This window comes from Motacilla alba, chromosome Z (genome assembly GCF_015832195.1).
Source record: "Motacilla alba alba isolate MOTALB_02 chromosome Z, Motacilla_alba_V1.0_pri, whole genome shotgun sequence".
NCBI lineage: Eukaryota > Metazoa > Chordata > Aves > Passeriformes > Motacillidae > Motacilla > Motacilla alba.
In genome coordinates this window covers 69,891,952-69,909,984 of record NC_052046.1, presented here as the reverse complement: position 1 = coordinate 69,909,984, position 18,033 = coordinate 69,891,952, and the positions used below count along the sequence as shown (strand labels likewise).

The following is an 18,033-nucleotide window of genomic DNA, read 5'->3' as shown; positions in this document are numbered from 1 at the left end:
CTCAGTCATGGGATATTTTCTACAGGAAGCTGGTAGCAAGGGAAAACAACCCTAACAACCCTTGAAATCTGAGGCGTTACTTTCTTCCAGGTATCAAACTCTGCTTTGACACCAGGGATTCAGCAATACATTTTTAAAAGAATGAATTTAGGAATCAAGATGGTTATTAATGTAGCTTTCTTCATAACCAGGTGGGCTTTGTACTAAGCGACATCATTTCAGATATGCTGTGAACTATATTACTTAAGTATCACTGTTCTGTGTTGAGTGCTGAATGTGAAGATGTGACTTCTAGCAGAAAAGGGGCAGAATTCTCATCTGAGAAAGAAAAAATTTTATGCCTTAAATGCTGCAAAATATTTTTTTATGTAATGGTGAACATGCGTGGATTTATTTTGCATATCGTTTTTATTCCTTTTTTTTGGCTGCTATTAGTGATATGAAATTAAGTTTGTTGGCCAGGAGTCTGTGGAGACACCTGTAAGGAGCACTTTCACTGACAGGGCAATTTATTTGAATGGTGTAGGTATTGCATGGTATTGTACTCCTGCCAGAAACCAGGAGAGTTTATAATAAATTGTATTCTGGGGTGAGATCTAGATTCAGTAAACTGAGCTTCTGCTTTACCAGTTCAGTTCCTCTTTTCAGTGTTCTGGCAGAGTGGGACATTGTGCTGCTCACACAGGAGTGCTCTTGGAGACAGCCCCCAGCCAAGGCCTGAAGCTTAGCACACAACATTTGTTTATTTGTTTATTGCCACTAGACAATTTCACATTTACCAGCTAAAGATCAAGCGTGACTCAGACACTCAGATTTGGACAGGCAATTTCTCCAGTCTCACACCCAGCTGCTGGAATTCTAGTGGCCATGGTGTTGGTGGCTCTCTGCCTCTCAGTTCACAGGGAATGGGGTAAAGGGTTCTTTGATGATATAATCAAGTGTCTTCCCTCTTTCCCAAGCTCCATTGTGTGTAGGGCACACTTCCTCAAGGGCCACGTGATCCAAAGGATAACTTTCTCATTTGTAGGTAAAAATTAGTGTGTTGTGGGCCACTGAGGTAACAAACTGAGTGCCAGTTGCCTGGTACCTTGTAATTGTTGCAACCACTGCTATTTTCTTAGTTTTGCTATTGTCATGCAAGCAGTCTGCATTGTGTGTGCAAGGCTGGCAAGCAGATGTTATGCCACAAAGCCATTTGTGCTTTTTGTCCTGTGGATTGTCTATTGAAGCGATTCATGCCACCACTGTGGTTTCAATTACTTTGAAAACAGTAAAGAAGTCTGTACTTGGAACTTACTGACTGCCTTTTGCAGCAAAATCTTACCTTTTATTCCTTCAGCCCTTTTTTGTGCATCAGTTTGATTTATATGGAAGAGAGCTCTGGGGAAGGAATTTTAGACCTCTATTTTTTCTGTTGCAATTCTGTTCAGGATTGCAGGCTTACTCATGCAGAGGTTGCATGGGGATAATGTGGTGCCTTTAGACATGCCAGGTGAAGTTACAAAGAGAGAATGTGAGGCTGTCACATCTTGGGGCATGTTTGATTAGCCCTCTTTTTTTTTTTTTTTTTTTTTGTAAGGTTACAGTGTGCATTCTGCTGGTTTTCAGCAGCAAGCAGTCAGGGAAACCTGTGTTCCTAAAACGTGCAATGCAGACTGTGTGGTTCTTGTGCAGGAATTAGCAAGCACATTTGAAGTGCAGAGATTGTGTTGTCAAGTGGACAGAGAGCTTGACAGGAGTCCGAGAAGAATGTGTCTTTCTTCAGCCTTTACATTGAGTCTCTCTGTGATGTTTGGCAAATTGCTTCAACTGTTTTCCCCCACAGGAAATAGAGGACACCCCCTTTACACTGAAATCTTAAGAGATAGTATCATACATAGTGATTATAAAGACACAGTTCTTTGCCAAAGCTCGGATAATCACTGTTAGCAGCAGTATTAGTTTTAATTTGTTTCCTTAACTAAATGGGGGTTTGATATAACTAATTTGTCTTTCAGTTGGGCAAACTGATTGTTGATGGAATGGTGCAAAGGTTTTGATGAATTTTTTTACTTGTAAACAGAATTAATATTTTAATGAGAGTAAAGATCTTTATAATTTGAAGCCAATTGCCAAGAGAGGTTTGCAAATTGCTCACACAAAGCTCAAGTAATTTGCATAAGGAAATACTGGTATTTTAAGTATCATTTACATTGCTACAGAAGTAGTTGGTGATCCATCTAATATAATATTTACACCTTGTTTTGGAACTGTGTTAGCTGCTGCTGAAAAGATCATGAAACTAAGACAGAAACCCATTTTTTTCTGTGTTTGCATCACATCCTGGTACCAAATGACCAGTGGTTATCCTCCTCAGCTCTGATCAGGGAAGATTTCATAATCTGCTGTGAGGGGGTGTCCCACATGTGCCAGTGGCTTTGCTGCTGCTGTGGTTTGTGCAGCAGCTCCTGGATTTCAGGCTGGTGTTCTCTGAGCTATGGCAAAACAAATAAGCATTGATTCTGCTTAACTGAAACATGGTTGAAAGCTGTGATGATCAGGGCCTGTTAGGGTGTCTGGATTGCTGGTTTGAGTATTTTCCACAGAAGCACATCCACTGTGGCAATATGTGAAATACATTGTTGATCTTCTCTTCCTGCCTATGTGAGACATGGCTTAAAAAACATAGGTTTGACCATAGAATCTCCAGAGGAATAGACCACAAATCAACTGGTTTGATGACTGATCAAACAACAGTTTGAATGTGCTGTGTGTGCTGCAGGAACTTACACAATAAAGGTTCTGCGAATGCTAGTTTGTCCTAGATATGTACTTCTTGCTGTCTGCCAAATAAAAGGCTTTAAAATATACCTGAATGGGGCATTCTGAAAGTCATTCCCCTGGATAGACCCCTGCAGCAAGAAAATCTCTTCAGCTTGAATTCTCTTTTTCTTTACTGTTCTTTTCATTCAGTTTTAATTCACTTATTTATATTCTCTGTCTCCACTTGTTCTCCCAGGAGATGCCAGGCAATAACCTCCTATGCTGTAGATATGGGGCTTTCTGAAAATGCACAGGTGAGGTAAATTGAGCAAGAGGAGAACTAATTTTAATTAATTCACAAATATTGCTTTATACAATTATATATATTGTTTTAAGAGTGGAAGCACCTCATAATACCAAAGTTTCAGATTATTAATATTCCCTCTACAGTGGTCCCTAATTAGTTAGGGAAAAACCTATTGGAATAGGTTTGACCAGTTCTACTCTCATGCTGTGATAACATACCACGCCTGAAAAGGTCACAGCTACTGGGATCCAAAAAGACTCTAACAGTTTTTCTCACATGGGTTCGTTAACAATTCAGTCAAGTTGATAAAAATAGAAATAATTAATGGAGAAGGCTGATGCTGATATTTTAGCTTTTATTTGCGATTGCTTTGGTCAGAGGCTTTGGACTCCAAAAGTTTGTTCAATGTGAAGAGATCTGCATGGATTAGAGAACGAGATTTTTATTGAAACTTCTCTTACATCTTATTATGGTCCTTTGGGCAAAACTGGATTCTCTCTGGCTGCTCTGTAGGCTGAAGTATCTGGGGTTTACTGTAATCTGTGTTTTGCTGTCAGTATCCCTGGAGGACTCATTGTCAGCTGAGGAGAGACAAAAGATGATGCTCCCACCAAGACTCCACCTTTGCTTCCCTTTTCTCTTTTGTCAAGCAACCTGATAAAAAGACCAAGCACTGGTAGTTGAGAGTTTTCCCACAATCTGGGAATTAGCTGATCATGCAACCATTTGGTCTCTTCTTACTTCAGCCTGACACAAATGTGTCATCACATAGGAGAGAAGCTGGCATGTAAAATGCTTTCCCATAGCCTGTACGGTTTTTTAAACCAATGATGCACAATAAGCTTAAAGGAACAGGCATAGTGATAAACTTGTATGAAATCAGGGGTGCCCTAGTGTTAAATCAGGCAATTTTATATGACTATGAACCCTCAGTTTCTTTGCCAGTTTCTTCAGTTGCTTTGTATTTGTATTGTCACCCAGGTGCCAGTGAGGTCAAAGAGTCACAGGAAGATGCTGTGCAAAATATCCTCTACAAAATACATCCGTTTCCATCTCCCTCCTCGTCCCTGGCCCTGACACATGAAGGAGCTTGTCATCAGGGTAGAGTTTCTTTGTGAGTGTTGGAAGTGAGGCTGGACCCACCTGAATCTGTGTTTCTGCTTGCTGTGCTCAGGTCAAAATTGATAGCAGAGGATTTTGATTCTCTCCTGTGTCTCATGCTTTGTGCAATCCTGCACCTGGCAGCTCTGGTCTACTCACTGCTTTTCCAGCTTCTCTCCTACTCTGTATTTCCCTGTAAAGGCCTTTAAACCAGACTTAGCTTCTTGATGCCTTATGCATGCAGAAAAAGACACTTGCTATCTGTAAAATTTGTGTTAGTCTTCTTTTCTCTGCTTCTTCTACTTTTCATGCGAAAAGAGTGTCTTAGCACAGTGTCATAGGGTTATGTTAATTAGGATAGCCAGTAGCCCAAAGTAATGCTAAGTGAGTAGAGTTTGGTGTGTTAATGTATGAATTTTTATCAGGACAGAAAGGCTCTGCAGAAAAGGCCCAGGTCTTCATTGCAATTTCATTGCATTTGCTTGTTATGGGTAGAGACTCTTCGTGCATAACACATGCTGTCATCTTGAGCAGATTTATACAGATAAACATTCTGATCATGTGCGCAGTCAGGGTACTGTAAGCATACCTCTCAAAGTGCGAGTTTAAAAGTCAATTACCAAAATCTCCTGGTTTAAAGCACACTGTAGGCAGGTCAGTGGGCTGAAAATATGATTTTACAATTCAGAGCAAGAATGTTTTGCTTAGGAGTGGATTGTATTTAAGGAAAACTATTGTATTCCTTACCCTCCGATCTGTATATGATGTATCTTGTAACCTATGTCTATCTCTTCTTTTGTGTTGCAAAGGGAGAGCTTTCTCAGGGTGTTTGGTACACAGTTAGAACTTGAAGTTCTTAGTAGACTGTGTCCTTGGTCAATTAGGTCAATGCTCTGTGTTACGAGCCTAATTTTGGAGTTTGCAAAAATGTGAAATATACTGAAATACCTCTGTCTTTTCTTTTTCAGGATATAAAGTTTTGAACAGTGCCTCCCCAAGAAGTGTGATGAGAAATGGCTTTAGGAAACAATACCCAGAGAAGTTATTCCATCATCCCCTGCTTCATCTTTGTTGAGGTGAGTGCAGCATTCAGCTGCCAGGCCAACATAGAAGGCAGCTCTTCCATGCAGGAATTAAGCAATTTGTTAGCCATTTTATTTGTAGCAAAGGATGCTTTCTTACTCAATCACATAGATATCCATCTTCATACTTAGTGCCATCGAGTCCTGCGTGAGTTATCCAGATCTCAGGTACAAGCATGCAAGAACAGGTAGAGACACTGTGTATCCAAGACTTCTCTGTCTGGCTTTCTGGCTAGTCCTGTGGTGGGCAGTAGGTGCAGGTGTAGGTCAGCAGCAGGTGACTGGCCATCCTCCTCAGACTTCTCTCCATCTTGGTGCTGCACAGGGACTAAAATTCATTCAAGGAAATTTCTGATCTCACAGGCTGATGGTTCATGGGCTTGGGAAGCAACACTCAGCTCTTATTTCAGTTCAGGAGGAACAAAAAATGTAGATGAGGCATGCCTGACCTTTAAGTGTGATGAAGAAGCTTGGCTAGCAGAAGGGCTGAGAACTGTCTAGCAGTGAATCTGCAGTTAATGCTCCATGTCTACATTAAAGGTAATTGGTGTGGTGGGGTTTTTATTTATTAATTTATTATTTTATTATTTTATTCCATACAGATGGCAGTTTGTGGTTCTTATTTTACTTAGCCTAACACTGATAGACTGGCCAACATTCATTATTCAAATTCTTGATTGTTCAGCGGGTGCTTATAAGGCTGGGACTGTTTTCCTGGCAAGGGAAGCGACTCTGTGTTTCCAGGGAGGATGAAAGCTTCCATCAGATTTAGATGGTAAAAAGGAGATAACTGCCTGTAAATAACCACCTTCAGAGCCACCTGTTTGATGTAGCTTGGATGGAATTCTCACTCTTTGGCCCAAGTTCTGGGGCAACTTGAGCCCTTCCATAAGAGAAGTGCCTGGAACTTTCAAAGCATTAATTGTTGTTCTGATGGAGACAATGGGTCACTGCTTATTCTAACAGCTAGAGAAAGAAATGCTAAAAACTAGTGAAAAGCAGAAATGAGGTCAGAAAAACACCCTATAAAAACAATCAGGAATGAAATGTCTCAAATTTATTGCTTAAACAAGCAGCTCTGAAGACTTTTAGTCCTCTAAAGAAATGAATGATGGGCCTGGTTGTCAACTTGGGACAATGACATAAATTGTTCCTCCTGTAGACAAGACTGACATTAGGATTTTTTTCCTCCATAAATGTACATTGCTGGTCCTTTCACATAGTTGATTTGCTGATTAAAGCACAACATTAAATTAAAAATCAGTCAAAAACAGAGAGGTAGAGTCTGAAACGATGTTCTCTCTGATACATTCTTCCCCTCTTTGTCCACAGTACAGATTTTTAGTGCAGCACTACTGGGACTACAAATTCATAGACTTGTGTCAAGCACTGTAGCATTAAACAACAGGAAATCTAATTTCCTGCTGGGAGTGCAGAGATGATTGATAGTAGCCATTCCATCTGAAAAGCTCTGTAAATCTTAAGGCACACTGGAGGTGTTGTTCTTTTCCCACTGCTGTGCTTTTGAGACTAAAGTTAAGTGGTTGGGGGGGTTTTTGTGTGTTTGTTTGTTTTGTTTTTGTTGTTTTGGGTTTTTTTTTCCATTTTTTTTGTTTGTTTGGTGGGATTTTTTCAGAGGAGCTGCTCCAGACAACAAGCCCTGTGCTGGATTACCTGAGTTAGGACAGACCCTATTTTTGTTGCTTTGAAGCAATCATGAAAATTTATTAGCAGTGTGACACCTTGCTGTTGCTGTGAAAAGCAGGACAGCTAAAAATAATGTTGCCTGCTTTCCTGACAGTTTTTGTCTGTGGGAGAATGATCTAGCAGTAGCCAGGCTAGCTGAACATAATAGGAAAAGAGACAGTCAGTAAAAAATTATCATAGGCCTGCTCCCCAGAATGTGCTGTCTCCCCCAGTAGAATCTTGTCCTCTGATTAAAAGTTTTGAGATATTTGCTCTGAAGAAAATTATGCTGAGCCTTGATTGTCATGTCAGATGCCCTGCCAATAGCTATTTGCTAACTGCCTACTCTGCAGTGTGCCTTCCTGATACTGTGGTGGCAGGGTTAGAAATGAGGTGTCATAAGGAGTTTGGGCACTTTAAATACCATCATGCTTCAGTCTGTACAAATATGACACAATTTCAGCCGTTATGCTAATTTCCATTTCCTTCCCATTTAATTTTCCTCCCACTGAACTAACTTGTAGCAGTTAGCTATTATGGAACCTGACCTGAAGATGAATGGCTCATTATAAAAACTTAAACCCTGTGCCTGACTCTACAAATTCCTTTTTTTGTTCAAAATATGAAAGTTTTAATAATAAGGAGATAACATGTGATGTCATTATCATTCCCTAATTGGAAATACAATGTCACATTATGAGTGGATTTAAAGGCTAAATAGGGAATCATTAAACTAATTTTGATCCACTTATCAAATCTGAGTCCCTCTCCCAAATAATGCAGGCAACTTTCTGGATGATCCTTTATCATATTATAAGAGGTGTCATTACAGTCTGACATTTGTCACCAAATGTCTGTGAAGATTTGGTGCAGTATGTTTTGTGAAACATGTAAATAATTAACTAGGATGTGCAGGAGACTGAGATTCTCCTTTTCCCTACCCTCCTTTGCAGACAGCATCCTGAAAGAAGCCTTTAGGAGGCTGTCTCCCAACCTTGGTTTGCATTAAACACAGGTTAAATAGTAGCGCAAAGATGCCCCACTCCACAGCTTCCAGAGCCCTTTGGAGTCAGTGATGGACCTAGAGATGCTTTTGATATGCCCTGGATCTATCCCACCAAATGCCAGTGGTGCACAGCAACCTGTGTGAGGGTTTGTTGCTGGCCAGAACTGATCACTGACGTGGTCTCATGGATGGCAAGCAAGCATGAGAGAAAGGAGGAGAGGCAGGAGGAAAATTATCCCGTTCTTCCTTTTCCATGTATGGTGGCCAAAGTTTTTTGTGGGGCATCTCCTTCCTCCTTCACCTGCTAGGAGAGAGCAATGTCAAAAGCATCTGTACCAACATTTCAGCACAGCTGTGCCACTGTTTTGCTACACCATTCTACAAGGTTTGATCCAGGGAGTGCTGTATTCCATCTTTCCATGGAAGGATGTGTGCTGGTTGAAGGTGGGGAAAGGTACAATCACACCTGGCAGATGCTTTTGTACATGAAAGTACAGCCAGTTTTCTGCAGGTGAGGAATAAATTGTCAGAATTACTAAGCGTCCTGAGGTCTGGGCAGTGCCAGGGATAGAAGTGGGAGAAGTGCAATGCCTGTCAAATCCCAGTCCTCTTCCTGTGGGACTGGTGAGCGACTGGTGAGATCTTCATCCAGCACTGTTTTCCATGCTCTGTGGTCTTGCCCTCTCTTTGTTTATCTCATTTTGGCAGTCAGCTTTCTAGGAGAAAATTCAGGCTACGATGCTGTAGGAGAGAGTCCAGTATGGCTTTGAATTTGGTAGGTCTAAGTGTTGTGCTGGTTTTTGCAGCCTATTTGACGCTCATCATTAGTGACAGGAAGTGCAAGGGGATGTGATAATTGTATTTAGCAGATAGATGATGGAAGGAAAGTTCCATACTGTGAGTAAACAGCATCCCCACAACTGCACATGACTTCAGGGGGAAGGCATGAGAGCAACTTTAGAGCCATTGTGTGTGTTTGAATGGTGGTTTTTGAAGATGCAGTATTCTTTTCTTCCTGCAAAGAAAACCCTCCTTTCAACGAGAGTAAGGACTGTAATGGCTCTCTAGGCAACAAAAGGAGAAATCTGGTCTGGGATTTCTGCTGATGAGGCATTTTCTACTTCCTTTTTCTTCCTCCTCTCTCTGCAAGCTCTGGCCTGAGGGCTTGATCTGTTTCAGGGAGTTATCTAAGGATTTATTTTCAAGTGCAGTTGCTCCTGAAGGAGTTGGGCACATCTGAGGTGTGTCTTTTCACATGAAAACACTAAAATTTTCTGGAACCAGATTTAATTAAATTGTCTTAAATTGATCAAAGAGTTACCAAAATACTTTGATATATGAATGATGTATATTCTTCATTGTGCTTCATTGTGGATTATTGTAATCCTGACTTTGAGAAGGTAATAGGGGCAGACTCAAATATGTAACACCATTAAAACTTAAAACATTGGACATCTTTAAATTCTGTAATCTGAAGATCCCGCTTTTTCACACGAAATCCATTATTCTGCCCCCGGGAAAGCTTTTGCAGGCAGAGTGGAAACTGTTTCTTCTTGACAGCCCGATATATAGGACATTGCAAAGGGCTGAGGATTTTACACAGAAAATATCTTCTCCCTTTCCCCCAAATGAATAAAATAAAAAATCTGAAAAATAAAAAGTTCTAGTCTTACATTCATTTGGTACAAACTTGGATTTGAACTTTAGGTGTGCTATAACTTCACAGGATTTCTGTTTCTTTAGTGTGGTACCCTTTCCTTTACTATTGCCTATTTTATGTTTGGACAGATTGAATCATCTTCAAATATCAGTTCAAATGTAATTAAAAAAAAAAATTCAACTTACAGAAGCACTGAAGGAAAGCATTCTTCTTCCTTGCCCACATATATTTTCGTGTCAGTACTTTGTGTAGTCAAGCCAACAGCTGAACTACCGAGTAGCAGAAGAATTTCTGCAATACTGAAATCATTTATGTAAGAGAGAAAAGTGCCTCTTGAACTTCTGTTTGTCATCAGCATCACAGCAGGGCTTGGGGAGCTGTGAAAAAATCAGTGAATTTAGAACATTTGTGACATATGTGGCACTGGTTTTATTATAATTTCTTGGTTTGGTGTTCTGAAAATTAAAAAGGTTTCGTACATTTGGGTGTACTGGCTGGTGCCCTCTAATTTTTAGCAGTATTTGAGGAGTGTTAAATGACCTCTTACATTTGCTGTAGTCCTCAAAGTTACATTTGTAAGAGACATTGAATGTATTGGAAGTGACTTTTTATTTGCTTATTTAAAAAAAAGGAGTAATTTCTGTCATAAAAGCTTGCTGGTTTTTTAGAGCTTTAATGATATTAAAATTACATAAAGGACATAAAGATATTAGATTGCAATTTTGGATATTCAAAATACAGTGTTTTTGTCAAGATAATGTCCAGTTCTCCTCGAGTGCAAAATAAATCCCGACAGAATTTGACATAACCTTTAACTGGAAAAGCATCCCAAGGTGAATTAACTTGGAAACAGCTGGAGCCCTCAGTGATTCTTTTCCTTCCTTCTCCATCCATGCTGTGCTTGGATGTGCTGTGCTGCTCCACTGGGATGCTATGAGGACAAAGTGCCTCGGGGATATGTCATGTGCTGGTGTTGTATAAACTGCCTGTCATTAGATGCCCGCTTAGGCTGTGCGAATCGGTGCTGACAGATGCTGTGCAAATTCTGAGGGGCTTCTCTTGTAGCAGGGTGATGTTTCTGCATAAATTCCTGTGCTTCAGAAACTTCTGTGTCTTGGGATTCATTGTTTCTGATTTTATTCACTCAGCATATGTATCCATTTCTCCTTGTTGCTCTTCTAAAAATCACTTTATGTTCCCCATTTGCCACTCATTCCTCAGCATTTGCTTTCTTTGTCCTCCATATACCTTCTTTGTTCCAGGTGACTGGATAACTCCATATTGTAAAATTGGCTTAATCTCAGCGAATAGGTGTCTCTTGAACATTTGATTAGTTTTGTTGAATTGCTAAGCAGCTTTCATATTACCTGACTATAAAAAAATCCTTCAAAGTGCTTCACAATTAGGCAGACAGCACAAACGAGTCTTGGCCCAAACAGGCACTATGAAATAAATTTGATTATTATTTTATTCTCCTTAGCTTCTTGAGGACCTATTAAAATCAACATTTAGGGGTTGCCATGAGAGATTAGGTGCTTTACTGAATTTTTCTTTAAAATGTAAGTGAAAGAAGACTTGTATATCTGCTTGTGGACACATGAAGCCTTTTTTCTATCCTTCCTTTTATTCTGCAAACTTCCCATTGCAAATAATCCATTTGACAGCCTCAGTAATGTCTCATGGTTTCCACCAATGAATCTGGTAGACTTTTCCAGGAAGGGATTAAAGGTGCCAAAAATTATTTGTCCTTATGAGTAATAAAAAAATGCATTTGGAAGTAGAGAAAAATGCTGTGAACAAATTGCTTTACCTGTTTACGTTCTGCCTTGAAGCTAGCCAACACTTTTGAGAGCTACTGTAATTTATAATATGTTGTTCTGTTTAATCCGGTGTCTTAAGAGAAGGGATTTTACAGATTTTTTAAATACTTAGCAGTCAGAGAGATTGGATTCTACTTCTGAAGTACAAACGCGTTTTTTCCGTTTGCTAGTTAAAGTGGCACGGAGGTGGAGGACAATTGCAACTTTGTCTGCTGGTATGCAGGCAGAGCAGGGACTCTCTTCTCACAGGAAAATCCAGAGTTGTGCTTTAACATTCAGGGTCCTCTTTTAGCTAACATCCTCAAGGTTAGGGTGAGGGGGGAAAAAAGGATCTTAACAGACACTGGATTCAGTTGCTCACCTTTAGACATCACTTAGATCTTTTAATTCCATGTTGGTTTGTTGCTTTATGGGTTTTTTGCTGGGTGGTCTTTACACAGTTGCATGCTGGTTCCTCATATTTGCATGTCAGCTCTGATTTCACCTTTTCAGTCCCAGGTGCTATCTCCCAGGAAGCGGGGGGGGGGGGGGGGGGGTGGGGATACTCAATAGGAGAGGGATTTCTAACCATCAACAACAGGTAATTAAAGAAAAACTATTAACAACAGGTGATTACAACATGAAATTATTAACAACAAATAGTTAAAACTCCAACTTAGCAGCAATTGGTTTAACCTGTTAACTTTTTTTTTAAAATGGACAACATTTCTACTCATAACTTTTCTACTCACGACAGCTTTTTGCTAGAAAAACTACTGATCAGAAAGTTTATGTAGGTCTTTGAGAAAAGGGATTATGAACCAGGCATTGTTCATGCAGGTGTTCTGTGTGTACAGAAGTCTGCAAGCCATATTTGAGACCTTCTAAGTTTGCAGGTATTTCCAGTAATTACTGAGCTGCTCTAACTAGGCTTAAAATAGCAATGTGAAAATACACAGGACACAATATGTAACTGCCCATTTTTTCCCTTCTTTCTTTTCAAAACTATTCTTAGGTTTTAGTTTCATGGATATTGCTGTAAAGCTCTTAATGTGTTAACTTTTGATTGTTTGTCTACTTCAAGAACCTAAGGGATTTTCATGTTTTCTTTCCCAAGCACACAACATAGAGCTATGTATTTCCTCAGATACCTTCAAATTTGGAGATCAAGAAAGGTGCAGTGCATTATCAAAGTATTGTCTGCTCTGTGATACAGCTGCATCATTTCCTCTGGTTTGCATCTGAGAATAAACTTTTTGTTGTTGTTTTGGTCTGTAGGAATATCCCTGCACTTGCATATAATGATAATTTGCGTAAGTTACATGAGGTTCTAAAAAAGTGGAAAGGAATCAATTAGGACTCACAAATGCAGTCTAAGTAACCCTGAGTACAACAGTCAAGCCTTTCCAGAACTGATCAGTGGGAAAGACATGAAAAATGCAGGAGCAAAAGAAGATGCTTAAAGCATGTTTTGAAATATCAAACCCATCCCAACTTTTTGACAGTGGCTTTGACATGAGGAGAATTTTTTAAAGTGGAATAGGTCTTTTCAAGCATCAAGCCCAGTTTCCTCAGGACTTGATTTCTGGTTCCAGACCAGCCACTCCAGACATTAAAAGGAGGAGTTTGTTTCAGCAATGTTTCAAGGGTGAAGTCATTAACATCAGCCTTATGGCAATAATATTTGTTTCAGTGATTTAGCTTTGAAAGAATATTCATATTTTCTGCTCTCTAGAAATTCCAACTGAGTTTTAATACCAGCTTTAGGAATTGGTCTGCCAAGCCTTGAGCATCCTATACAAACCTAAGGTACTGCATCAACCCAGAACTTCTGCAAGCTTCTGGCAACATTTGGGTGCCTTTGTGTGGGTAGCAAATAGCTTCTAAATTGTGAGATCTTCTCCCTCTAAAGCACAAATGGATAATCCAGTTGCCGGTACCCGAGTAACATGAAATAAATGAATCTATTATGAATGCAGCAGAATGTGGCAACAACAAGAAGAACAAAATCATTCTGGATAAATGATACTTTATGTTTCTGTATTTATAACTCGCTTGCCCAGTGCACCTCAGGTTTCATTTCATTCATGATTTATTTTGTAACTCCTGGGGCAATGTGAGGGGACATCTGGTGATTCTTCTCAGCCCATTCCCACATCCCAGCATTTTTGCAATAAACAATTCTTCTCTGATGCGTTTCCTTCACTGGTGTATTTCTCCAGAAATTCCTATGAGGTGGTGGATATAGAGCCAAGTAGTTTGCAGATCCCATTCCTGAAGTCAGAGCAAATGTTTTTTACACAGGTAGGCCTGCACACATCATTTTGTCACAGCTGTGGCTACTGCTCAGGGGAGCTATTGAAGAGACTGAATGAAAATGGATCAATATGGATGCGTTTGCGGGAACTAAGTGAGACAGTAGGATTTGATGCTTTGAGAGTTGTTGCATCTTGTGCTCATGATGCTGGGCACTCAGGTCTTAACACACATGAAACGATCACTCATGATGGTGTGTGCTTACAGCAATGATGACATACTGAACCTCAGTTGTAGAGTTCATGAGCCTTCATGGATTATCTTTCAGCTTGATGCCATGCCTAAAATAATATTTCTGATTCAGAAGTTCAGGCTAGGGTCAGATTTAGGATATCTGTATAAATTCGCAATGATAAATTGTGCTAGATCTTCCTAGAACACCAGTTTTAAGTTAAAGAATCAGGAGTTAAGATGTATCTTTGTCTTGAAACAGAGTGATTTAATGGTCAAGATTTCTGTTGCAGATAGACTTTTAGAAATGGTTGCATGTTTCATCAATATTTCACTGAGAACATAGTCGATTTTTAGAGAGTTGTTTCACAGTTCAGGTGACCAAATGGGTGCCCATAATGGTGTGTAACTCTTACTTTTGAGTGACGTGTTTACAGGACCCACTGGGATTAAGATTTGCATCACACTGCACGTCCTGAGAGTCCCAAGGATGGCTATGATCTCTACCAGCAGAGATTCTGCTTGTTTGGACAGGGTCAGTGCAAAGAGCCTAAAAGATTAAAACATACTCCGAAACCTGCTGTGCCCTTCTTTCTCTTATCATTTCCTTTATGATCAAAACACAAGAGCAGATGAATGGAAGAAACCATGTAACAGGATGGGTTTAAAATGCATCTGAATAATTTGTTAACTTTTTATAGTTCTAGGGCATTATTAAATTTTTAATGATTCTAGAGTAATTACTGATGACGCCTATGAAAAATATGCTGCAGTAAGATTAAAACAACTTGGAAATAATGATGCAGTTATTGCTGGAGTTGCTGTCAGTTTTCTCATGAGGTCAGTATAGAGCATCCAGTAACTTAAAGGATAGCTACACCTGGTATTATAATGGCCAAATTTTTCCTGTGTTTCCTTGTCCCACCTATTAAATGCTGCATGTCTGTCCCCAAAATCAATAATCTGTTGTTCATCGCGATTTCTGGAGTTTAGATTTTGCATACCTGGCAGGAGCTCTAATAATAATGCTAATCCTGTATCAATACGTGTTACATACTTTACTAAAGCACAGAAATTTAGTGTGTAATTATTATGTGCAGATGTACAACATTATTGAATTAATATCACCTTTATTTTGTTTTCACCATATATGACAGACTGCTTGGTTTCTCAAAACTCTTTGTGAGTTGTGCATGCTTCATGGAGAGAATGAGTTTAGAGAGGATTTAAAATTGTATGTGTTACTTTTTCACAGTGGAACTATTGATTGAGTTTCCTTTTGATTTACTGTAATCTCAACACTGCATTTCTTATAAAATTACAGCAAAAAGATCTGTAAATGTACTGCATAAATGTAGTCTAGTTTCTTATTTGAGCCTGAATTGACCAATGTAAGATTCTAGTTATAATGTAAGATTCTAGTTATAATGGAGCGAATTACTTTTCAAATAGATTGGATAGCAGATTGTACTTCTATGAGTTTTATAGTTTTGCTAATATTTGACTTGTAGCTAGCTAGGTCTGTAGTCATCAAGGATCTTTATGATCTTATTTAAACCAGCCAAAGCAAAAATCAGTTCAGCTCTGTTAGAGTGATGGAGAACATACTGAAATTCTCAAACTGATCGAATTGTGGGAATAGAGGTGGTTTATACGTGGTATAAATGTGTATCATGTGAATAAATATCAGCATTGGTTTAACATGCTGCGTTTCAGGCTTTTTCATTCTTATTGAAAATATATTTCTGTAGACAGAATAAAGCAGTTTGGGACTTGGAAAAAATTCAGACTGGCTGTGTTTGGACAAGGGCAACCAGGGTCAACCAAGTGAATAATAAACCCAAGTCTTTACTCCTTTGAGTTAAAAAGCAAGGTCATAGACTCATAGAATGATTTAGGTGGGAAGGGTTCTCTGTGTGTGTCTGGGCATGATGCAGCTCAGAAAAGCAGCAGCTGAGTGAAGTTCCTTTGGGCCTTGTCCAGATGAGATTTCTGATTTTCTTACAGGTAGCCTGGTTAGTTTTTGAGCATCCTCATAGGAAAACACTTGTCTTAATATTCTTTCTAATAAAGTGATGCAGCCTGGCGTGAAAGAAAAGGAATCTAGGCCTGATGACAGAAAAAGGAGAAGGGAGGATGCAACAAAAAAGAGAATAGGTAGCAGAAAGCAATAAAGAAATTATTCACATTTTAAAAAATCATCCTTTTTGACTTTTAGAGCTGTGTACAGTTGGAATCCCATTTTGCCTGTCCAGTCCCATTTTCTTGCAGGAATTTCACCTAGGTATTGGCATGCCCAGTATGAAAATGCAGTTGATTACCAGTAGTCGGCACATAGATTTCCTTGTCCACATTAAATATTTTAAAAACCAACATGTTGGAGAAAGATTCCTATTCGAGCCTTGACACCTCACTCTGTTTTGTGAATCCAATGAGCTGTATTCCTGTGCTGCCTTTTCCTAATATCTGCATCCTGAAGTGATTTCCACTGCCCTCTTTTCCATACTGTCCGCTATTCAGCTCCCTGTAAAAGCCATGTGTGTACCTTCATGACTCCTGCTGCTGGACCCTGGTTCAGTAATACTTGGTTTAGTAAGAAGGAGATTAAACTGCCCTTAGTGTATGTGGAGACTTGCTAAATGAGCATCTAAAGGATCATCAGTAATATTAAATCTGGGTTCAGACATGACTACTCTTGAATTATATCCAAATCTTGTCATGAAAAATAGCCATAGCAAATAGATTTGAATATTTCTCTTTGTTTTGACAGGGCTAAATGTTGAAAAGAGAATGGTATCTTCAAGTGAAAGGGGAAAAAGTGAGCACTAGAACCTGGTGGGATTTGATGAAAGTTTTCAAACCACAGGTGTTCTTCTTTATCTTGCATTCAAAATTGCATAGCAAAATGATTACTAGTTCTGAAAAATGAAGCAGTCATTATTAATTTTTTATTATGAGTGCTTGCCAGTGATAAAGAATTGTACTAAAGAATTGGCTCAGGCACAACATGACTTGCATGCAGCAGAGAAGATTCAAAGTAGTAATTTTTTTTTTTAAAAGCTTCCTGTTCAGCTGGGAAAATGTTGAAGGCAAATAAAATGGATTTCATAATGCATTATACATATTAATAAGACTGTGAAGTAAAATGTCTTTGACTGTTTTCTATTTAATTTAAAACATTGTCTCTATTTGATTTTTATGATTGGTCTAAGAGTCCTACAATCTTGGTATCAACAGATAGGGTTTTTTTGGCAGTAAATGCTGCATTTATCAATGTCTAATGACTGTGAACCTGCACTACTCTATTAAATAGCGTGGATCTGGAAGCACACGCAAGTATTATGAATTTTAATAAACACTGTTCTGTGAATGACAAAGATTCAGAGCTCCAACCAGCTCCAAGGTTGTCAGCTCAGATGGAAAGCTTTTATGCTGGACAAGGCAACAGGAAAAGCAACTAAGGACATGATAAGGTCAGTGTTGTTAGAGTAAGGCTAGATTTGATCTTCTCTCTCCTACACATGAATTCTGCAGTGCCTTGGCTTTCACTGGACACAGCAGTTCATCACAAAGTTATTGGAGCACAAAATAACTAAATACAAACACATCAGGAATTTCCATCAGAAAATACTGGAATTTAATTTTTTCAGCCTAAATTTTGATATATTATACTCACTGAAACGCCAGTAGTAGATCTCTTGTTGCCCAGTTAGTTCACTTAGGAAAGAACTAGGAAAGAAAATGCTGGATTTTTAAGATTCATTGTTGTGTGTTAATACACACCCCAAAAATACGCTACATCTGTGCCTGCAAGGCATTGCCACCTTTAAGGCTTCTGCGAGATGTTGCAGACTAAGAATAAAGTGAGGGAACTGCAGGTCTGGTTTGTACAGGAAGGCTTTTGCTTCTACGAGACGCCCCATCTGCCATTCTGGGGGCTTCGTTACTTGATGTTTACAGGGAGAGCAAACTGGGCAGGCAGAGTTGCAAGTTCTCTGCTTTGTGATTTAAGCCACATCAGCTGCTTGGAGATACGGTCAGAAAAACATAATGACATTTCAGAAGAGGAAAGTAGCCTGGAAACTTTGGAGTTGAACGATATCTCCCAGTAAATTTTTTCCCCAAATTAAATTTGGGTTCCAGTATGTTTCACTCCAGTAGGA

At 39.3% G+C, this 18,033-nt stretch overlaps 1 protein-coding gene across 2 annotated transcripts in view; it reads left to right on the top strand.

Moving 5' to 3' along the window:
- The window catches only part of PLPPR1 (phospholipid phosphatase related 1), a 116,259-nt gene that overhangs the window by 50,714 nt on the left and 47,512 nt on the right, over positions 1-18,033 (top strand). Inside the window, exons 1-2 of one of the 2 annotated variants that reach the window (XM_038124567.1) lie at positions 4,031-4,163; positions 5,119-5,226. In XM_038124567.1, coding sequence (XP_037980495.1) covers positions 5,164-5,226 — 63 coding nt within the window. In that variant the 5' untranslated portion in view covers positions 4,031-4,163; positions 5,119-5,163. Of the gene's footprint in view, positions 1-4,030; positions 4,164-5,118; positions 5,227-18,033 lie in introns of those variants that run through there. The other variant, XM_038124566.1, reaches the window with a different exon arrangement.